This window comes from Moschus berezovskii, chromosome X (assembly GCF_049115385.1).
Source record: "Moschus berezovskii isolate FMDL1 chromosome X, NW_MosBer_1.0, whole genome shotgun sequence".
NCBI lineage: Eukaryota > Metazoa > Chordata > Mammalia > Artiodactyla > Moschidae > Moschus > Moschus berezovskii.
In genome coordinates, this window is record NC_142488.1 from 53,680,758 (window position 1) to 53,704,126 (window position 23,369).

Sequence of the window (23,369 nt, forward strand, 5' to 3'; positions counted from 1 at the left end):
AAGAGTTATGCTTCAAAGAAACTGCAGTCTGTCACATATTTCAAATGAAATTGATTCCAAGCGGCTGAAATCTTGATCTCCCAGAGTGGCACTTGCTGGTATGTACCAGCCAGTTGGGCTTCCTAGGTGATGCAAGTGGTAAAGAAACCAATGCCGGAGACATAAGAGAAGCAGGCTCGATCCCAGGGTCAGGAAGATCCCTTGGAGGAGGGCATGGTATCCCACTCAAGTATTTTTGCCTGGAGAACCTCATGGACAGAGGAAGTTGGTGGGCTACTGTTCAAAGGATTGCAAAGAATCAGAAACAACTGAAGTGACTTAACACGTACAAGCCAGTTATGCTCACAGCTTTTTGTGAGCTTTATTTTTAAATATAGCCTATCTCTTGCAAAACTGAACCAATATCAACAGCAAGTGACAAATCAATGGGATGCTGAGGTCTTAAGGACACCCAGGAACCCATTACAGCTGGTGTATGAATGACGATTCCAGTTACACTATCCTAGCATTCCCTCTTGTGTCACGTTACCATGACTCCTCCCTATAACAAGGCACTTGAGGAATAAGATGGTATCTCATCTTACTTTTCTTCATCCATTTACCTTTATATTATTCACCCTCTGACTATCTTTCTCTACTTTTATCTCCCTGTAGTAGCCGCTTTAAGAATAAGATGTGGTATGGCCTTCTGGGAAGCAAGGAACTCTTTCAGCGCTCTTACAGGAAACTGGAAGAACGAGTGCACCTGGAGGTTAGTGGAAAAAGCGGATGATCCTTCCAGGGCATGAAGAAAGGAAATATCATGACCTTGGGAATCAACTTCCCTCTATATCCTTAGTTCTTCTCAAGCTTTAACTCTGATCCTCACTCATGGGAGGAAAGCATGAAGATAGGTTTCCATTTTATGGATAAGAAAATGATAGCATGATGAGAAGATATAGAGGCTATGTCATGTCCTTTCCCCATGTCTGTAAATAATCCCTTCACACTGGTATCTGATGAGCCAGCCAATAAGGGCTACTTTTCTCTTTCAGTGTGATGGAGAGGCCATTTCCTTGCCAAATCTGCAAGGCATTGTAGTGCTCAACATTACCAGCTATGCCGGAGGAGTCAACTTTTGGGGAAGCAGCACGGCAACCACAGTGAGTATGAAACAGGGAATGGGGAGGGAGAAAATCTTGACCCCTCTAAAGTCTATCAGAAAGGAAAGCTGAACTGACTGGAGTGTGGGGGAAAAGGAGGCAGGCTGGGGACCATTATTAGCAGCAGCTATATGATGAGTATTTTTAAGGCAATTACCACCCCAAAGCACAAAAATCAACCGAAAACCTGAGGATCAGATCAATTCTTCCGTGTTGCATGGACTTAGAATTTTCCATTTCTCAAGCCTGACAGATCCTTGAAAGGTTGACTACATCATGATCTTTTCTCTAAGGAGGTCTGTCAATAAAATCTCCTGAGAAATTGCTCATGAATCCTTTCCTCTGAGCTCACCCAAGAAGGCCATGAGACCAGTGGCTTTGGGGATTTATGATGCTAGATTGGACAGGGAGAGAACCAGCTAAGAGTTGTGATCTCAAAAGGAGCTGAGTTTAGATCTCAGTGCCTTTCTCCCAAGTTGGCTTCCTGACCTCATCCTTCCCCTTTTAATAATGTAGTAGTTTCTCCACTTTTCATGAGCTAGAAAAATTTTTACCATGAGCTTTCAAAGCATACCTGCTTGTGACAAAGTGAGGTTCTTCAAGAGTGAGATATGTGACACAGTTCTTTTTCATCAGGAATATGAGGCTCCTGCGATAGATGATGGGAAGCTAGAGGTAGTGGCAATCTTTGGTTCTGTACAGATGGCAATGTCTCGTATCATCAACCTGCATCATCATCGCATCGCCCAGGTAGGCACATGCTGGGTGGGCACCAGAAAGGGTCTGAGCTCTGTGGCTACAACACAGGATGTGGGCTGCTCCCAGGAATTAACCAGGTATAAGAATGGCAGGGTGGAGGGAGTAGGGTATCTGGTAGGCAGCAAGGTGCTGGCTGAGGTTAGAAATAGAGGTGGTAGGGACCAAAGGAGAAAAAAGTCTATAACAAACATATGTTTCCTCCCTGGGATAATCTGATTCACATTTTTGCTAATCCTGTTCAGATATGCATTTAGGCTGTGACTGTGAGATTATCAGATTAGTCTATAGTCATTGCCTGATTTTTCTTCCCCATTCTCCCTCCTCCTCTTCTCTGGCAGTGCCGTGAGGTGATGATAACTATCAATGGTGAAGAAGGTGTCCCAGTGCAGGTGGATGGGGAGGCCTGGGTTCAGAGGCCAGGCCTTATCAAGATTAGATACAAGAACACTGCTCAGATGTTGACTAGAGATCGGGTAAGAAAAGAAAGGCTCATCTTGGGCTCCTCCATTGTCTCATCTACAGCTGTCACTTGAGTACTGAATGCTTCCAGTCAGGCAGAATTTCTCAAAGGGAGGTCTGCATGACATCTCAGAGTCACCTTGGGTGCCTGTTAGAGATGCTCATTCCCAGGCCCCACAAGGTCCCACTGCATCAGAATGGGCATGGGTATTTCCTGGGAACTTGCATTTGCAGACAAGCTCTCTGAGATACTCTCATACATAGAGACACTTGCAAAGCACTGTCCAAGAGAGTGAGACAAGGAGCTGCCTCCTGTGGTTTTCAACAAAGTTGTCCTCATTCTTACAATGCACAGAGAGCTAAAGATCTCAGTGGTTATGGAGAAATCTGCTCCCTCAACAAGAGATTCTTTTCCCATCACTTCATGGGAAATAGATGGGGAAACAGTGGAAGCAGTGTCAGACTTTATTTTTTGGGGCTCCAAAATCACTGCAAATGCTGATTGCAGCCATGAAATTAAAAGACGCTTACTCCTTGGAAGGAAAGTTATGACCAACCTAGATAGTATATTAAAAAGCAGAGACATTACTTTGCCAACCAAGGTCCATCTAGTCAAGACTATGGTTTTTCCCGTGGTCATGTATGGATGTGAGAGTTGGACTGTGAAGAAAGCTGAGTGCCGAAGAATTGATGCTTTTGAACTGTGGTGCTGGAGAAGACTCTTGAGAGTCCCTTGGACTGCAAGGAGATCTAACCAGTCCGTTCTAGAGGAGATCAATCCTGCGTGTTCATTGGAAGGACTGATGCTGAAGCTGAAACTCCAATACTTTGGCCACCTCATGTGACGAGTTGACTCACTGGAAAAGACTCTGATGCTGGGAGGGATTGGGGGCGGGAGGAGACGGGGACGACAGAGAATGAGATGGCTGGATGGCATCACCGACTTGATGGACATGAGTTTGGGTGAATTCCAGGAGTTGGTGATGGACAGGGAGGCCTGGCTTGCTGTGATTCATGGGGTCACAAAGAGTCGGACACGACTGAGCGACTGAACTGAACTGAAGGAATCTAAAAGGGCTTCCCTAATAGCTCAGTTGGTAAAGAATCCTCCTGCAATGAGGGAGACCTGGCAATCCCTGGGTTGGGAAGATCCCCTGAAGAAGGGAACAGCTACCCACTCCAGTATTCTGGCCTGGAGAATTCCATGGACTGTATAGTTCATGGGGTCGCAAAGATTTGGACACAACAGAGGGACTTTCACTTTCACGCATCTTAAAATACTGCATTCACAAATATCACCCACCTCAGCTAAACCACCTAAAGCTAGAAAGGAGACATTATTGATCAGTGTTCAGTGATTACAGGCTTTCTTACACTGTGGCCTATGCACAGTCCATAGACACAGCAATAGTGAAGGGATGGGATGTCTAGTTTATAAACTACCTGCTTTGTGTTGGGCACTTTACATATATTCTCTCAAATAGATCCTCTCAACAATCTATGAGGTTCAGTTCAGTTCAGTTCAGTCACTCAGTCATGTCTGACTCTTTGCCACCCCATGAACTGCAGCATGCTAGGCCTCCCTGTCCATCACCAACTCCCAGAGTTTACCCAAACTCATGTCCATTGAGTTGGTGATGCCATCCAACTATCTCATCCTCTGTCATCCCCTTGTCCTCCTGCCCTCAATCTTTCCAAGCATCAGGGTCTTTTCAAATGAGTCAGCTCTTCGCATCAGGTGGCCAAAGTATTGGAGTTTCAGCTTTAGCATCAGTCCTTCAATGAACACCCAGGACTGATCTCCTTTAGAATGGACTGGTTGGATCTCCTTGCAGTACAAGGGACTCTCAAGAGTCTTCTCCAACACCACAGTTCAAAAGCAAAAATTTTTCAGTGCTCAGCTTTCTTTACGGTCCAACTCTCACATCCATACATGACTACTGGAAAAACCATAGCCTTAACTAGATGGACCTTTGTTGACAAAGTAATGTCTCTGCTTTTTAATATGCTGTCTAGGTTGGTCATAACTTTCCTTCCAAGGAGTAAGTGTCTTTTGATTTCATGGCTGCAGTCATCATGTGCAGTGATTTTGGAGCCCCCCAAAATAAAGTCGGCCACTGTTTCCACTGTTTCCCCAATCTATTTGCCATGAAGTGATGGGACCAGATGCCATGATCTTAGTTTTCTGAATGTTGAGCTTTAAATCAACTTTTTCACTCTCCTCTTTCTATGAGGTAGATACACTTATTCCCATTTTACAGGTGAGGAAATAAGGACCAGAGAGGTTAAATACTTTTAGTATTTAAAAGTGAATGACAGAAGCACAATTCAAAATTAAATTAGATACATCTGGCTCTAAAATCCATCAGCACATATTGCCTAGATTCGGCAAAGAAGGGAGCGTGAAAGGGGCTCCACTGTCTTACTGATCATGATGCCTTCCTATAGAAGCTTCTGGAAGGCAGACATCTGTCTGAGTCAAGCATCTTGTCCCAAGACTTGGCATTGTAACAGTAAAAACAACAACAAAACTAAAAGTGCTTAGTATTAAAGACATTGAATAAAATGTTGGATAGATGTATAAAGTGTGGAGATGGGAATATGTGGGGCCCTCATTCCCCTTGACCCACACATATCAGACTCATAGACAGACCTGTCATGTGCCCTCTTAGCTAACAGCAGTCATTAGGATCTGCCACTGTCTTCATTTCCAGGACTTTGAGAACTCAATGAAAATGTGGGAGTGCAAGCATTCTGAAATCCAAGCTGCCTCTCAACCCCAGCTGGATTTCCAGGAATCTCAAGATAGCCTCTCTGATGAGGAGTATGCCCAGATGCAGCACTTAACTCGGCTTGCAGAAAACCTCATCAGCAGGTAAGCGGTCTGGCCCAGATACAGGCCTGGGAATCCTAAGAAGGGATGGGGAGAAGAAGCCAACTTGTGTCTGTAGGCTACTGGAGAGCCTGACCTCAGAAAGGAGTCTTGCCCAGAGCTCTGAGGATTGAAAGGGACCCTAACAATCCAGACAGGAGTCAGCTTGGACTTCTCCCATTAAGTACAAAGACAAATTTTGATCTCTTTCTGCTGCCCCAGACCCAACAGGATTTAAAATGTTTATCCTTGGCCTTAAATATCAGGAAGGCCTTAAAGTTTCTGGAATCAGCTCCTTCCTCTATTCTAGCCTCCCACTCTTCCAAAGTACCTAGTATCTAATTTAGGTGAGATAAGGATGGACAAAGTGGGAATTCCCTGGCAGTCCAGTGGTTAGGACTTGGTGCTTTCACTGCCAGGACCCGGGGTTCAGCCTCTGGTCGGGGAACTAAGATCCCCCAAAAAAGGATGGACGAAAGTGAATACCTACAGAAGAGTAGAAACATTTTCTGGCATAAGTGGCTACCTAGAAACAAGTAGAAATAGCAGGAGGGAGTAAAGAATACAATTCAGGTACTCAGAGCTTTCATTTTTACTTTTAATCCTAACCCTCACAAGTACCTCAGACCAGAAGTCCTTCAGAACTCTAGACTCATTTCTCTCTCCTTGCTTTATTACAGACTTACTGACCTTAGCAAGGTCCACCAGCATGTGTCTGTCCTCATGGATTCTGTGAATGCCAGTGCTAACACCCTAAACGATGTATTTTACAAACAAGAGAGTGGCAATGAGACAGCTGCAGCTTCCTGCACTCCCATTGAGGTAAGGGAGGAAGGGGCGGATGAAGGAAGGAGTAAACCAAATAGGAAAGGGAATAAATAGAATGGAAGGAAGAGGAACCAGAGGCTGGATAGAAAACCCGAGCAAATGACATGGCAGGAAACTGATGGATGGAGTAGAAAGGGAAGCAGATATTCCTTGACTTGTTACAGGTTCAGAGTGGTTACTGGGAGAATCCCATAACAGACTTCATCAGCCTGAGAGCTATCTACCACTCTAGTCTCAAGGAGAAATAGCCTGTGAATGGAGAGGAACTTGGCTTTGACCCTTCCTTATCCCAGGTGGATCCCTGTATAACCTGTTAAGGTGATACTTGTCATTGAAACCTGAACTCCAGGCTGCCTTGGTTTTCCTCTTGAGGGAAAGGTCCAGATTAGGATGCTTGATGTTAAATGTGCCATCTCGTGACTTGACCCACTGGCAGAAGATTTTTAAGTGATGTTTTTAAAAAGTAACTTTATGCTAAGAAAACCATGCAAAAGGGCCACATACAGGATCAGGGTCTCCTAAAATATAGGCTACCTATTTATTGGGGGCCAGATCTTCTTTGGAAGGGGCCTGGAGTTTCAAGAAGAGAGATGGTTAGGCCTAATTCCACATTCCTTGGAAAAGGTGGCTTTAGCTAGTGGCACAGAGAAGGCAATGGCACCCCACTCTAGTACTCTTGCCTGGAAAATCCCATGGACAGAGGAGCCTAGTGGGCTGCAGTCCATGGGGTCGCTAAGAGTCAGACATGACTGAGTGACTTCATTTTCACATTCATGCATTGGAGAAGGAAACGGCAACCCACTCCAGTGTTCTTGCCTGGAGAATCCCAGGGACGGGGGAGCCTGGTGGGCTGCCATCTATGGGGTCACACAGAGTTGGACACAACTGAAGCAACTTAGCAGCAGCAGCTAGTGGCAAGAAGTGGCCTCAAACTTATGTCCAGTTTGCATATTTTGTGTTTCCCTATACCCAGAATACTCAATCAGTGATGATAAATGCAAAGTTGTCCTATGTCACTACATAGGACACACAAGTACAGCTGCACTTGTAGTTGATAGCTGGCATCAGTTTTGACTGGTTGGTGCCCATGCTGAACTACTAGTTGTGCTATATTGTGAATATTACTTTTTCACTTACAGCCACATCCGACTAGCCTGCCCCTGCCTTCCCACAGAAAAGCCAGTTGCATGCTTACTAACCAACAACTTCTCTGTCTTTGTCCTTTCCCTTCCTTTCTTTTCTTCTCCTCTCAGACTTTAACCAGAAATGATGCAGTGGATGTTACATTTAGTCTTAAAGGGCTCTACAATGACACCAAAGCTTTCCTGGATGAAAACTTGGTGAGTGGATGGGTTTGGAACAAGGGAGGGCAATGTATCCCATCTGAAGTTGGTCACAGTCTGCATTTGGTTCTAGGGCATTGGAAAACATGTAGGAGCATTTTGCCCAGGTGCTTATCTGGCAGTCCCTGCTGTGTCATCCTCACCTAGAGTTATCATTGATCATGTCACTTCATAAATTATGCAAGTCCATAGGAACTATCATATCCTTGAAGAAAAATCTCCCCCTCTCCTTTGGCAAATGTCTCTTAGGTCCATATGAGACCAAACAGAAGTAGGGTGTAGAAAAGGGTGAGCCCTTTTGAGCTGCTCTGTGTCTCCCAAGTTTCCACAATACGTCTTTCACCATGTGGGAAAAGAGTAAGGAATAGCGGGGAAAGTTGGCGGTCTCTGAGTTCAAATCTGCCAGTTACTAACTGTATTAATTTCCTAAGGATGCTGTAACAAACAATGAAACCTCGGTGACTTTGGACAACAGAGAGTCATTGTTTCACTGTTCTGTAGGCTAGCAGCCTGAAATCAAGGTGTCAGCAGGGTCATGTTCCCTCTGAAACCTGTAGGGAAATCCTTCCTTGCCTCCTCCTAGCTCCTGGTGACTTTTTGGCAGTGTTTGGAGCATTCCTTGGCTTGTAATATAGATGCATTGCTCCAATCCTCCATATTCACATGGTGCTCTCTCTGTCTTCCCATGGCCATCTCCTTAAAGGACACCAGTCACATTGGATGAAGGCCAGCCCTACACCAGGGTCCAGATCAGGCCAATGTTCTCAGTAATTACATCTTTGGTGACTCTATTTCCCAATAGTTGAGGTACTGAAAGTTAGGATTTCAAGATATCTTTCTGGAGAGGTCACAAATGAATCCATAACACCATCTATGTGAGGTAACTTCACCTCTGTTTCCCAACCTACAAAATAGGGATTGTAATCTCTACCTCTAAGGGTTGTTGTGAGGATTAAACAAACTACTGTTTATTAAGTGCCTAGCTCTGCCTAGCAGCTTGACAGATGGTAGATTTTATCAGTGTTAGGGAAAATGGACTGAGGCTCAGTTTTTGAGCTACAAGAAGAGTTGCTATTTCTCATACTGCAAAGCCCATAGGCACACCTGGTGAGTGTGCGCTAATGAGTCAACTGATCCTGGCCACCCCACTTTGAGTTTCACTGCTAAGGCCCTGAGGAAGATGCTGTTCTGGCCTCTCATCTAATTAAGGTTTATTTGAAGAGGGGCCTCTGAGTTGATTTTGAAAGAAGTGCATCCACTTCCCCCTTCCATTTGCACATCTAATTGGCACACTGCACAGGTGGCAGAGTGGCAAAGACAATCAGGCCAGACTGTCCCAGCATCTGAGCCCCAGGCTAGAGTTTCAGCCTTTAGAGACAGTACCAGAAGTACCTTCTATATATAGGTAGAGCTCAATGACCTTGCCAATTTGGGCAGCAGGAAATATGGGAGCCTGGCCTCTCATTGACACTCAGGCTTTCTTGAGGCTCATGGGCTCATGAAAATTGATTTATACCAGCCAACAACCCAAACTGAGCACATACCACACTTAATAAAGAACCTGGTAAGGACTCACACACACATACAAACATCCAAATGAGACCTGGGTGCAAATGGAAGCTAAAAAAGACCATATCGTGAAGGTGACATGGACATAAGGTTTATTTCATTTGAATGTTGTTATTCCTCCCTTTGAAGAAGGAGGACAATAAGGAGCTCAGTGTTGGGAGAGGGTTGTAGCCTTTTGATGAAGAACATCCCATCCAGTAACTCCCACTTCCCTTATTTGGCAAACTGACTTAGTGATGTGTTCGAACAGGAACAAGAAGTGAGCAACAAAGTCCCCAGAGTCAGTCTGCACATTTATCTCAGAGAAGAGTCCTGGACAAGGTCTCTCTTGGAGCCAGAAGGACAAGAGAATATTGCATGAGATTCAGGCCCACCCACATATTATTTTTCAGAGCCTGATTCTCTAGGTGCCAAATAGGAAGTTACTAGGAAGCCATTTTATTCCTCTCCTATTATGATCAGGAATCATTTTCTAAGGCCCCAGCTCCTCATTTTACTCTGTGGCTTTGGGTTTGCCTACCAAATCCTTTTTGAGCATTGCTTGTAAGTATGCCCCCAAGGACCCTGCCCCTTTCCCCCTTACCTTCAAGTGATGGCCATTTCCACCTGTCACCACTGATCCCCAGCCCACCACCACGCACACACACATGTCCTGTGCAGCTGGGCTACTCTGTACTGTCCTGAATCATCAGTTGTAAAGCAAAAGCAGAAGATCATTTGTCAGCATGACTTGGTCACCCTCTCATATCCCATCCTGATTGGTCATAACCTCCAATCCCACCCCCTGCTTATTCACCTGCCACTCATTGGTGACAGTTGGCAAGGTTCCACTTAAAGGCTGGCTCATGCACAGCAAGAAGCCACATGAGTACCAAATTGAAAGTAGAGCATATGCCAGGGAGGAGAGATGAAGTCAGGTTAGGTAAGCTGGAAAGGACATCAGGGTTGATGATATCAGCATGTGTCTGTCCTCCCAGCTCACTAATGGAAGATGAACTATCTCACTCATGTTGCTGGTCTGGAACTTGGGTCTTCTAAGTTGGAGATGGTTTTAGAAGAATCTATTTTAACTCTTTCATGGAGTATACAGAGTTCATGCTGTAGGTGCTGGGGGATACTAGGGAATGCTTAAGCTTTGTTTCCTGAACCTGTGAGACAAGCCATCTGAAACTGAAGAATGAATACCTAGGGGCTACAAGCACAGTCTGGAGAGGCAGACCCTCTTTGCCAGGAAGAGAAATTTTGAGCCTGTCTCTCTCTAGCCCCCTCCCCCTTGCTTCACAAAGCAGCCTTTAAATTATGGAAACTGGGTGATAAAGATTCCATCCCCCCAAACCCTAACATCTAGCCACCCACATACCCTTTCTCGGATAGTATGGTACAGATGGTAAGCTATAGAGTTAAATAGATCTGGTTTCTGTCTAGTCATGCGATCTTGAGCACTAAACTTCGAGTTCATTTTTCTACCTATAAAATGAGAACAATAGTACGTCATAAGGTATTATCAAGCTACTGAGAAGATGGAATGAAATCATGTATGCATAGTGCCTGGCATATAGTATGTGCTTAAAAATTGGTAGCTATTATTATGAGGACATTTAGACGTCTCCAGGGACTTGAGGATCAAGGGTAGTACCTTTATCCTGGACCCTAAGCTGTTGGGGTACAACTCAGTATTAACTTATACTGGTCAAAGGGCCTCTCTGCTTGCAAACTGGGAGTGTGCCAAGCTCCAAGGAAAGTATCACTTTCTGATTTTTTTCCTGAATCTCCCCATTGAGAAAGTAAAGAACTGGCTTACTATACTTTCCAGTGACCCTATGGACCAAAGGAGATATAAGTTGGCAACCTGTAGTCTAATGGCCGCTAGGCAGGGACTGGGAGTTGGGGAGAAGGCAAGTGTCTATGAAGGTAAAGTACTAGGCATTGGATACTCACTCTTTTTCCTGTTTACACCAGCTGAGAAATGCTGAATATGAGGCCACACTGAAAATTTCCCTGGATGCCATGAATAAGGAGTTTGAAAAACTATCCAAGATTGACTGGATGAATTCAATCCTTTTTCCAGAGGTATGTGACCTGTGGGTTGGGAAATAAAGGGAAAGAGGGGTTCTTCCTCAGGGCTTTGCCTTCCAGGACACAGTGACTGATATAGTAGACGGAGACCAGTAGTGGCTTTCAGCTTGAGCTTAATGGAGCCTCCTCCTTGCATCTCCTCACCATTTAAGTAGACAGGACAAGGCAGAAGGCACATTGAAAAACTTGATGACCATGGGAACATAACCAGAAAGAAGAACCACTCTGTAAAGAAGATTGGAAAAGAATAAGCAAGATTGGTCTTTTTCTGTGCTTTCTTCCTGGCCACAATTCCCCTCCCCTGCTTAGTACCTGCTGCCAGGACTGAATTTCATCTGGTACATACCATTAGGGCCAATACCAGTTGTTTACAGCCAACATTTGTTCTAAATGGTTGGTACCCAGGCCATACGGTGGTTAAATCTACCAAGTATCACCGCTCCTTTGCTGCTTTCTGTCCCTCCCACTCTGGGAGGAAAGCAGACTTTCTCAGTGCCTTCCTCTAGTAGATGTGTGGCTTAAAAGAAAATCAAGCATGGCAGCAGTGGCTACAATATAGCTCTGGGGATGTTGTCATTTTTTGACAATTCTAAGTGCTTTCCTGAGATGGAAGAATAGTGCATTTCATAAATCAAATGACTGAAAGATGTCTACCTATCACCAGGTAGGTTACTCCCATTATGGTCTGACAGGGTTTTTCTTTAAACTTCTCTACATAGCATGGAATTGCTCATTTCAACACTGTGTAGGAATCCTTATTTATTCTACTCATTACGCTTGTTTTCTGACTTTATACACCAGTTATATGAATGTGAGCATGCCATACAAGGATTTGGACTAGTGCAGCAATTAGGCTACCATTTAAGAGAAAAAGCCATAGGCAAATTCAGGTCTTAAAAAATTTAATAACTTTATCATATGCCTTTGCTGCTCTTGACCAGCAGCCCTCTGGGGAAGGAAAACATGCTGTTATGCAGAAAAGGAAGCAAACTCTTGTAACACTTTCTTCCTCAGTTCAACTATCTAGCACCAAGCCCCTGACCTAGACAGACAGACTGGATGTTGAGAGAACTAAGACAAACAGTCCATGCTCTGAGGTCTCAATATTCAAGTTTGCCTTGTCTGGGCATAATCTCTTTTCTGGACTTCAGTATTTCCATAATGATGAAGAAATGAGGCTCTAAAGAAGGGCAGAGTAGATTGCAAGAAAGGCAGGAAGATGTTGATCATTCACCTAACACCCACCTTGCTTGCCTTAATGCCACAGAAGATGCAGATCCACTTTGACGGGGAAAAGCAGGAGGAGAGTCAGTTATTCATTGGGCTTTCCAGAGTTTTGGTTGAGAGGGAAGGTCCTGTGCCCTTACTTTAGATTTCTTCTGAAAGGCAATTCAGAAGAGCAGTTATACATATGAGAGCATTTATTTAGGGGCTAGGGGTTTCCCAGGTGGCTCAGTGGTAAAGAATCCGAGTGCAATTCAGGAAACCCAGGTTCTATCCCTGGGTCAGGAAGATCCTCTGGAGAAGGGAATGGCTACCCACTCCAGTATTTCTTGCCTGGAAAATTTCATGGACAGAGGAACCCGGTAGGGCTATAGACCATGGGGGTCACAAAGAGTTGGACATGACTGAGCGACTAACCACACACACATTAACGCATTTAGCAAAGCATCTGGCACAGAGTTCAGTTCAGTTCAGTTGCTCAGCCGTGTCTGACTCTTTGTGACCCCATGAATCACAGCACGCTAGGCCTCCCTGTCCATCACCAATTCCCAGAGTTCACTCAAACTCATGTCCATCAAGTCGGTGATGCCATCCAGCCATCTCATTCTCTGTCGTCCCCTTCTCCTCCTGCCCCCAATCCCTCCTAGCATCAGACGCTTTTCCAGTGAGTCAACTCGTCGGATGAGGTGGCCAAAGTATTGGAGCTTCAGCTTTAGCATCAGTCCTTCCAATGAACACCCAGGATTGATCTCCTTTAGAATGGACTGGTTGGATCTCCTTGCAGTCCAAGGGACTCTCAAGAGTATTTTCCAACACCACAGTTCAAAAGCATCAATTCTTTGGCGATCAGCTTTCTTCACAGTCCAACTCTCACATCCATACATGACCACGGGAAAAACCATAGCCTTGACTAGACGGACCTTTGTTGGCAAAGTAATGTCTCTGCTTTTTAATATGCTATGTAGATCTGGCACAGAGTAGGATCTTAGTAAAGACCAGATGCCTTCTCAGGTATGGTACTAGTGAGTAGGGATGTCTCCCACACCTGAATAGATAGCAGATTGGCCGGCTTCCTGAAGCCACCCTTGTTCACCATCTCTCCAAGCCTCTAAGAATTGTTTCTATTAGGCAACTAACATTTTTACCTTCCTTTTGTCATGCTTTGCTAGGAAAAGTCCTCAGACACTGACAGCAAAAGCTTCAGATTGAAAGTTAAGTTCCCCAAAGTGGGGAAAAAGAGGCCAGAAGAGGAATACAAGCCTAAATCAGGCCAAGGCATCCAGGGTTTTATTGGTAAGTTTCCCCAATAGGCATCAAGGTCATGAAGACCTCCCAGCAGCCTGGGTCCCTCCCTCCCAAAGACCTGAAGCTCACATTAGAAATGTATGCAGGTACAGTAGTAATGGAGGAGGCAGCCAGCTGGGAGCCAGCCTTAGGTGATGCCAAGAAGACTCTTGGATAAGGTATGAGTTAGAAAGTGATATGGAGGGACTTCCCTGACTATCCAGTGGTTAGGACTCCATGCTTCCACTGCAGGGGGCACAGGCTTGATCCCTGGTTGGGGAACTAAGATGCCATGTTTTGTGCAGTGTGACCAAAAAAAAAAAAAGAAAGACCCTTAAGAAAAAGAAGCAAGTGGTTATGGACACTGACAAGGAGAAAGCCTGAGCGGCAACCTTACAGTACAGTCTCTGTGATGTAAACAGCTGCAGAGGAAAAAATGAGAATAAGCAGTTAACTTTCCACTTGATTCATTCCTTTCTTTGCTGATAAAGTATTGCAAAATAGTCATAATTAGATCTCTTTCCCAGTAAAATACAACTACCTGCTCCAGAAAGCAGTATTATTTGACATGGGTTGGGGGTGTCGATATGGGCACCTACAGTGTCAAAACAGTTTTCATGATCTATCTAAACATTCCTATTCTGTATCTGTTATAGTCAGTCCCTGGAAATGCAAACTTTGTTTCATTATTTGAATTTTGGTTCCACCTCTTCTTCAGAATACAGGCTTCCCAGGTGGCACAGTGATAAAGAAGCCACCTGCCAATGCAGGAAACACGAGACATAGGTTTGATTCCCGGGTTGGGAAGATCCCCTGGAGGAGGTCATGGCAACCCACTCCAGTATTCTTGCCTGGGAAATAAGAGGAGCCTGGCAGGCTACAGTCCATAGGGTCGCAAAGAGTCAGACACAACTGAAGCAACTGAACACTTCTTCAGAATTGGACTTAAATGTTCTTGATATGTCAGTGGAACTCAAAAGAATGTTCCCTTAGAGTTGTCAGTTATACCAATTCTGACGTCAATGGTCTCTCCTAAATTCTGAGCTTAGATGACCTGGAAGCTTAAGAGAGATAACGATGGTGGACATAGGGGAAAAAGGATGGGGGGTGGTAGTTTTCTGTTTTTTGAGAAACTAAGACTTGCACAGATGTCAAGAGAGAATTTCCTGGATCAAGTTGTGTTTGGTCCAGCTATGTTGAGTCCCAAAGAATCTGCCAGCTAGGAGACCCATGGTGCTTGAGAGTCTGAATACTCAGAAGGGGTCAATAGCAGTTTCATGGATTATCAGGTTCTAAGAACTCATCCCATCTGTGTTTGGCTCACATGGTATTAGCTGGTTTTCTAAGATGGCTCAGAGATAGTTGATACAATATGAATAAATGAGTCTGTCTCCTAAAAGACCGTTTGCTCTCTTTAGGGTCCCTACATTTAGGCTGGCAATGTGCTAACCTCTTTGTTTCTATATTTGCTTTTTTTCTCTAAAGGAAATTTGTGGCATCACAGACATCATGAAGATGAAGCAAAATATGATGATCCTCCAACACCATCAGGATCTCAACTATAATCCTAGAAAGCTGGAAGAACTCACAACATTTAGGATTCTACTAAAAACTCTTGAAACCTCAATACAGGCTAGACTAAATTATTTCAGAACAAACATGAGCACCACCAAGAAAGATCCTCCAATTCTTTACACTAATACATTTTTATCTGGACTCAATCAGGTCTCCTTAGAGGTTTACGTTTTCTCATTGGCCAGAGATTCTTGTTCTGAGTTGTCTTGTTCAGTTCTTTTCATGCATCTTGAGCAATTACAATATTTAATTGAGATATGCTTTTTGTGAATGGCCTGGGATCTGCAAAGGATTCAAGGGAGTTCACTTTTTCAGGGAGTTGGGGAATGTTTTTCTCTGACTGGCAGAAAAACTGCTGATGCTAGGGAATGAATGAAAGAAATACTCTCAGGGAGGTGAGGAGAGGGGTCAGGAAAGCCAGGTGTGGTGGTGTTTCTCCCCCAATCCCTGCCAATTGCAACTTGTAACTTCAGGAGGTCTCTACTAGTTGACTTATTAAAATGAGAACTAGGTCATGGGGGCTTGTGCAGTTGCCTGTTACAATGACCATGTGAGATCTTTTCTTGTGGTGACTGCTCTCTCTGCAAAACCTTTCTGTTTTTCCATGTGCGCAATGTATGTCTTTGCACATGTCCAGGTGGTGCTCTGGTGGCTGGGTGGGCCGCCCATTGGTTGGAACTCACCCCTATGGCAACCATACAGGCTCCCCTCCTACTGCCTTCATCCTAGCCTGCATGCCTCCATGGAGTGTTTTGCTGCATTCTTGCTGGATTTTTTAACTAAATGTTTTGCTGCTGTGCTGCAGTATAGTTACGTATAGAGACATATAAAGATGTATATATATAAATATATATATATTTTTAAGAACTGAAAATACAACTCGACCTCTAAATGACCCTATAATTTATTGTGCTAACCCAGGAATCCCTCCCCACCCCCACTACCCTACACACACATATGCCTCTACCAACTGCCCTAGTTCTTGGTGGAGCTTCTAAACTTTTGGTGCATTTTCAGCGTCTTAGAAGCAGCTGGGATCTACCTATGGCCCAGCTGATTCCGACGCCCCCTTAAAATTCTGAGCCAGGCCACAGAAAGGGGAACAAAAACATCAATGCCCTAGAAAAGGGGGCTAAGCTGGCATGCTGCCTTTTTTGCTCTATCTGTCCTGGACTCTACATCAGCAACTGCCCCAACCTATGCTGTCCCCTCACCAAATAAACAGTAAACGGAGCAACGAGGCCTTGAGCTCTCTGACTTAGATGTCTCAGCAAAGGACTGCCTGACAATCGAGCCACAGCCTAGGCCCTTCCCCACAAGCTTCATCTTGGTCTGCTGTTGGTTAAGTCCCCAAATCACCTTTGAATCTCCCTTCTTGCTCCTTTCCCTTGAGTACCAGAGGGAAATTCAAAGTGATCAGAGAGAACAAGGGCCTGGGAAAATGGAGGCTAAAAGCTTCTGCTTCTCCCATGGTTCTTCTTCTAAATTTCTCAAGAAAACAAACCAGGCCAAAATTGCTCCAAATCCCAATTAGCTTTTTTTTTTTTTGATGCCTGTGCCCAATCAGGCACATCTAATCAAATTCCAGTATTTCCCCAGTGATTTCCTCTAGCCTGCCTTGTATCCTCGCTCACCATCAATTTATACCTTTAGGTAAATGTCCCTTCCCATTTACAACAGAAAGCCAGGAAACTGGCCTCTTCCCACTTCTCAGACAAACTTAGCGTGCTCAGTTACCTGACTCAGTCCACTGGCTGGTTCATCGAGGTGCACAATCCAACTTTAAGCACTGGTTCTCAACTCTGGAATTCCACCAGCCTAGCCCACTTAAACCAGCCACCTGTGTTCCACCTCTGCAGGGGTGAGGAGAAACATACTAACAAGGGGATAGTCCCCAGATGTCTCATTGCTGTGCCAAACAAACAAAAAAGTCTTAGCTCTACAACTAGTTAAGAAAGTTAATGGAAAAACATTGAGAGAAAACATTTAAAACTTATTTAAGCATCAGAATATGTTAACTTACTGTATGTATTTAAGTGGGGAATGTGCTGTTGCTGTGTCTTTGGCTTTCTCTGCATTACTCTTTCTTCCCAGGAGGAGGTATTCGATCAAATCAGTAAGGCCACAGTTGCAGCCTAACTTGACTCCTCCGTGGCTGCACACATTAACAGCTGCACGCATGCTCACTCACAGAGTTGGGAACCAAGTTGCATTTTTTCTCAGAAGAGCCAAATGAGCAAATTTAAGGAAACGAAAGTCCTGGGAAAGGGTAGCTTTTACTTGGCAGTGCCTAAGCAGGGCTGTGTCTTGTAATTATTTTTTAATCACCGGTGACAGTAAACTGTAATAGTACTCCATCTCTTGTGCTTACTTTGCTGACTTACTACATGTCTTTGTATGTTGTAAAGCTACTGTTGCTCTGTTGTATCATCTGGATTCTGTTTCACTCACCCTTTCCTCCCAGCCTGATTCAGAATGATATTGAATTCACTAGGATTGGAAGCTGGAGTCAACTCATGGAGCAGAATTGATAGGCCATGAGACCTAGGAGCAGATGTGGCTAGCTAAATCACTTGGTTACCTCCTACACTGCTTAGTTACCAGTTGCTTTCCAAAAAAGGGAGACAGCTTTGCTGAGCACTTGTTCTTGCTCATACTAGCTTGAAAACAAAACAAGAAGTGGTTATCTCTTTTTCAAGAGAGTTGGCTCAGCCTCTGGAAGCATAAGCTCCTTTCAGGACTTCATGGTTAACTACTTGCAGTAATATAGTTGTTCAGGTGGTAGGACCAGACACCAAATATCCATCTCAATTCTGTTCAAAGTTGCCATCAAGAGCTGAAATTCTGGGATTTGATTGCATCTTTCTGGCACTTTCTGATGGACTGATCGAGTGGGTAATTCCTAGTCAGAAGAACTGGTGGGGAAGCAGAATGCCAGTAGATTTGGACTGCCATCACCTGCTTTTGGTGTCAACAATACAGGAAGTCAGCGGATATCAGTCCCTTCACCAAAAAGAGGCCTGTGTTGTGTCCAAAGGAACAAGGGAAGAATAAGGAAGACATTTTCAACTTAATAACTTAAGTTAAAGGTTGAGCAGAAGCAACAGTTGGGGTCAATGACATCTTCCCTTGGGACATGAGTAGAAGAATTTTTGTTTCATAAGAAGTAGAAAATAATACCAAGGCAAACAAACTCATTAGCACCATTCCATCCTTGTAAAGGACCTTGATTGGTTTTATGGTTTGTGGAACTGCATCTGTCTATTCATCTAATCTTTAATCTATGTTGTATTCTATCTGTTGTTTTGATTCCTCAGAGGCCCCTGCAAATAAGCAGCAGGGCCAGGGGCTTGTTGGGGGGGGGAGGAAACTGGGGTAGTTATGGGGTAACGCAAAAAAGCAGAAAGTAAAGGTCTACAAAGTGTGCCTATCCCTCCTCCCCACAAAATGGAATACCAGTCTTCAAAGTTAATAAAGTTTTGCTTCTTAAAGTATTTTAATAAATGGATAAACATAATAACACCAATATCTCATCATTTACCTCAGGAATGGAACAGTTGAATGGTGGTGGAAATGGGGCGTGGGCTGGGGTGGTCATCCAAGCTCTAAACAAGCCACATGCATGTAGGAAATGGCATGTGGCGGTGGGGGTGGGATGGGGACAGCAGCAGCACAAGCCAAGATTCCCCATCAGGGTGATCATAACACTAAAAGTGCTGCCACAAAAAGTTCTAAAACCTAAAACATCTCAGGACAAACTTGTGGGGAAATATACCTGCTACTATACTTCTTCTGGAAGCCAATTCTCTGCAGAATCCAGATTCCAATGAAATGAATTAGGTTACAGGGGAGGTGAAGTGAGGTAGAGGAGTAAAAAGTAACTAGAAAAACTCTCGACAATACAATGTGCTCCCCTCAACTGACCACACATCACATAATTCTCTCCCCTCTAGAAGGGGAGAGATTGAAGTTGAAGTGGGAGAGAGGTTGAAGTGGGAAGGATTGTTCTTGTCAGATGCAAAGTTGGCTAGGCCTGGGATCAAAAGTGGTTCAATTTCTGCCCAACAGTGACACTGAGGGAATCAGTTATTAGTCACATTTAATAGAGGCAACTGAGGCTGTACTAGACCAGGATTCCACAAAATGCTATACCAGCATTTCTCACCAGGTAAGAATGGATATTCTAAATCCTCAACTTTCCAGTACTACTATCTCTTGTGTGCTGCTGTGCTTAGTCACTCAGTCATCTCTGACTCTTCGCAACCCCACGAACTGTAGCCTGCCAGGCTCCTCTGTCTGTGGGGATTCTCCAGGCAAGAATAATGAGGTAAGAATAATGGGGTGGGTTGCCATGCCTTCCTCCAGGGGATCTTTCCAACCCAGGGATTGAACCCAGGTCTCCCGCATTGCAGGCAGATTCTTTACCATATGAGCCAAAAAAAATTGTCTCTTACTTAAAGACAAAACAGTTGTGACCTTCAGGACCACACATCAGTCTCTCCATAAAAACGATATTCTTATGCTTTATGAGGGAAACATCCCTGTTGCTGAGGAGCTACCACCAGGGTGGGCCCTGTAATTCATGCTAAGGAGTTTACACTACATCCTATAAACCTAGTAAAGTACCATCAGAATTGAATTTTGTCTGTTTTTTAAATTATCACACAATAGAATTGCTTTTTTATCTTTTGGTATATAATTTGGTGAATTTTAACACATGTAGATATTCATGCAACCAACACCAGTATCAGGATATAGAAGTTTCCACTGCTCCATAAATCCCCTTTGTATAATTCCATTAAATTAATTAATTTAGGGTGCGCTGGGTTTTCACTGCACATAGACTTCCCCTAGTTGTGGCGAGCAGGTCTACCCTCCAGTTGCGGTACAAGGGCTTCTCATTGCAGTGGCTTCTCTTGTTGCTGAGTATAGGCTCTAGGGTGTGTGGGCTTCAATAGTTGCAGCATGTAGGCTCAGTAGTTGCAGCCCACAGGTTTAGTTGCCTCATAGCCTGTGGAATCTTCCTGGACCATGGATAGAATCTGTGTTCCCTGCATTGGCAGGCAGATTCTTTACTGCACCACCAGAGAAGTCCTGTATAATTCCTTTAAGGTAAATTAACCTTACCTCTAACCACTTACCTATTTGCCATCCTTACAGTTCTATGCCATTCCATTCAAGAATGGCATAGAATATGTAACCATTTGAGATAAGCTTCTTTAACTCAGCATAATGCCTTTCAGATTCTTTCAAGTTGTTACATGATCAACAGTTTGTTCCTTTTTATTGCTGAATAGCATTCCATTATATTGATCTACTTGTTTGTTTATCCATCTAGTCACTGAAGGACCTTTAGTTTGTTTCCAGTTTTAGGCAATTATTCATAAAGCTGTTATAAACATTCATATCTAGGTTGTTGTATCCACTTCTATAGGATAAATACCCAGGAGTGTGATTGATGGATTATATGATAAATGCATGTTTAACCTGATCAGAAACTTCCAAACTATTTTCCAGAATGGCTGTACCATTTTGCATACAAAAAAACAATGCTTGAAAGTTTCACTTCCTACACATTCTCACCAGCTCTTGATATTCAGTAATTTTTATTTTAGCGATTCTAACAGGTGTTAAGTGGCACCTCATCATAGCATTTCGCTAACAGCTAATGATGTTGAATATCTTTTCATGTGCTTATTGGTCATACTTAAATTTTCTTTGGTGAAATAGCTGCTAAAATTATTTTCCCTCTTTATAACCGTGCTTTTCATTTACTCATTACTGAATTTTCAGAATTCTTTATATATCCTGGATCCAAGTTCTTTTTCAGATATATGATTTCCAAATATCTCCTGCCAGTCCATAGTTTGTCTTTTCATCCTCTCAACAGTATCTTTCAGAGGAAAACTTTTACGTTTTTATAAAAAGAACAATTCATCATTTTTTAATTCTCTGGACTGTACTTTATTGTCATATCTAAAAAACCAACTCAGTGGTTTTTAACCAGGGGTTACTTTGTCCCCAGGGACATTGGACAATGTCTGGATACATTTTTGGCTGTCATGAATTGGGGGGCATGGTGTTACTGGTTTCTCGTGGGTAAAGGCTGGAGATGGTGCTAAATATCCCACATGCATGTATGCTTAGTTGTTCAGTCATGTCCAACTCTTTGCGACCCCATGGACTGTAGCCCACCAGGCTCCTCTGTCCATGGAGATACTCCAGGCAAGAATACTAGAGTGGGTTGCCATGCCCTCCTCCAGGGGATCTTCCAGAACCAGGGATCCAATCCATGTCTCTTATGTCTCCTGCATTGGCAGGCGGGTTCTTTACTACTAGGGCTGCCTGGGAAGCCCAAATATCCTACAACGCACAGCAACATTTCCCTGACAAAGAATTATCAGGCCAAAAATGTCAGTGGTGCTGCTGCTCAGAAACCCAAATTTAACTCCAGGTCACAAAAATTTTCCTTTATATTGATCTCTAAATGTTTTATAGTTAGTTTTAGATTGATGACTCATTTTGAGCTAATTTTTGTATAATCAATGATGTTTAGGTGAAGGTTCATCGTTTAGCATATGGATGTTCAATTGCTCCAACACCTAGTAAAAAAGACTGCCATTATCCCAGAACTGTTTTTTGTACCTTTCTCAAAAATCAAATAGCCATAATTGCGTGGGTCTAATTCTGGGCTGTCTGTTACATTGTCTTGCCTCTCTTTCCCAATTGTGGTTGCTGTTCAGTCACTAAGTCATGTCTCTTAGTCATGACTCTTTGTGACCCCATGGACTGAAGCATGCCAAGCTCCTCTGTCCTCCACCATCTCTCGGAGTTTGCTCAAATTTATGTTTGTTAAGTCAGTGATGCTATCTAACCATCTCTTCTACTGCCACCCTCTTCTCCTTTTGCCTTCAATCTTTTCCAGCATCATGGTCTTTTCCAACGAGTTGGTTCCTCAAATCAGATGGCCAAAATATTGGAACTTCAGCTTCAATATCAGTCCTTCCAACAGATTCATAGTTGATTTCCTTTAGGAAGGATTGACTGGTTTGATCTTTTTTTTTTTTAATTTCTTCTATTTATTAATTTTTTGGTTTATTTTTTTATTATTGAAGGATAATTGCTCTACAAAATTTTGCTGTTTTCTGTCAAACCTCAACATGAATCAGCCATAGGTATACATATATCCCCTCCCTTTTGAACCTCCCTCCCATCTCCCTCCCCATCCCACCCCTCTAGGTTGATACAGAGCCCCTGTTTGAGTTTCCTGAGCCATACACAAAATTCCAGTTGTCAATCTCTTTTGCATATGGTAATTTAAGTTTCCATGTTATTCTTTTCATACATCTCACCATCTCCTCCCCTCTCCCCATGTCCATAAATCTATTTTCTATGTCTGTTTCTCCATTGTTGCCATGTAAGTAAATTCTTCAGTACCATTTTCCTAGATTCTATATATATGCGTTAGAATACAATATTTATTTTTCTCTTTCTGACTTACTTCACTCTGTATAATAGGTTCTAGGTTCATTCACCTCATTAGAACTGACTCAAATGCGTTCCTTTTTATGGCTGACTAATATTTCATTGTGTACATGCACGACAATTTCTTTATCCACTCATCTGTCGATGGACCTCTAGGTTGCTTCCATGTTCTACCTATTGTAAATAGTGATGCAATGAACAATGGGATACATGTGTCTCTTTCTTTTTGGATTCCTCAGGGTATATGTCTCGGAGAAGGCGATGGCACCCCACTCCGATACTCTTGCCTGGAAAATCCCATGGGCAGAGGAACCTGGTGGGCTGCAGTCTATGGGGTCGTGAAGAGTCAGACACAACTGAGCTACTTCACTTTCACTTTTCACTTTCATGCATTGGAGAAGGAAATGGCAACCCACTCCAGTGTTCTTGCCTGGAGAATCCCAGGGACGGGGGAGCCTGGTGGACTGCTGGCTATGCGGTCAGACACAACTGAAGTGACTTAGCAGCAGCAGCAGGGTATATGTCTAGGTGTGGGATTGCTGGGTCATACAGTGATTTTATCCCTAGTTTTTTTAAGGAATCTCCATACATGCTAAAGCCGAAACTGCAATACTTTGGCCACCTCATGCGACGGGTTGACTCACTGGAAAAGACTGATGCTGGGAAAGGTTGGGGGTGGGAGGAGAAGGGGATGACAGAGAATGAGATGGCTAGATGGCATCACCGACTCTGTGGACATGAGTTTGAGTGAAC

The 23,369-nt window shown here is 43.7% G+C and overlaps 1 protein-coding gene across 1 annotated transcript in view; it reads left to right on the top strand.

Moving 5' to 3' along the window:
• DGKK (diacylglycerol kinase kappa) overlaps nt 1-18,583 on the top strand; it is a 170,550-nt gene extending 151,967 nt beyond the window's left edge. The window contains exons 18-27 of the mRNA XM_088833579.1: nt 655-751; nt 1,035-1,142; nt 1,779-1,892; nt 2,240-2,374; nt 5,075-5,235; nt 5,913-6,054; nt 7,314-7,400; nt 10,932-11,042; nt 13,442-13,565; nt 15,042-18,583. Coding sequence (XP_088689705.1) covers nt 655-751; nt 1,035-1,142; nt 1,779-1,892; nt 2,240-2,374; nt 5,075-5,235; nt 5,913-6,054; nt 7,314-7,400; nt 10,932-11,042; nt 13,442-13,565; nt 15,042-15,121 — 1,159 coding nt within the window. The 3' untranslated portion in view covers nt 15,122-18,583. The remainder of the gene's footprint in view (nt 1-654; nt 752-1,034; nt 1,143-1,778; nt 1,893-2,239; nt 2,375-5,074; nt 5,236-5,912; nt 6,055-7,313; nt 7,401-10,931; nt 11,043-13,441; nt 13,566-15,041) is intronic.
• The last annotated feature ends 4,786 nt before the right edge of the window (nt 18,584-23,369 follow it).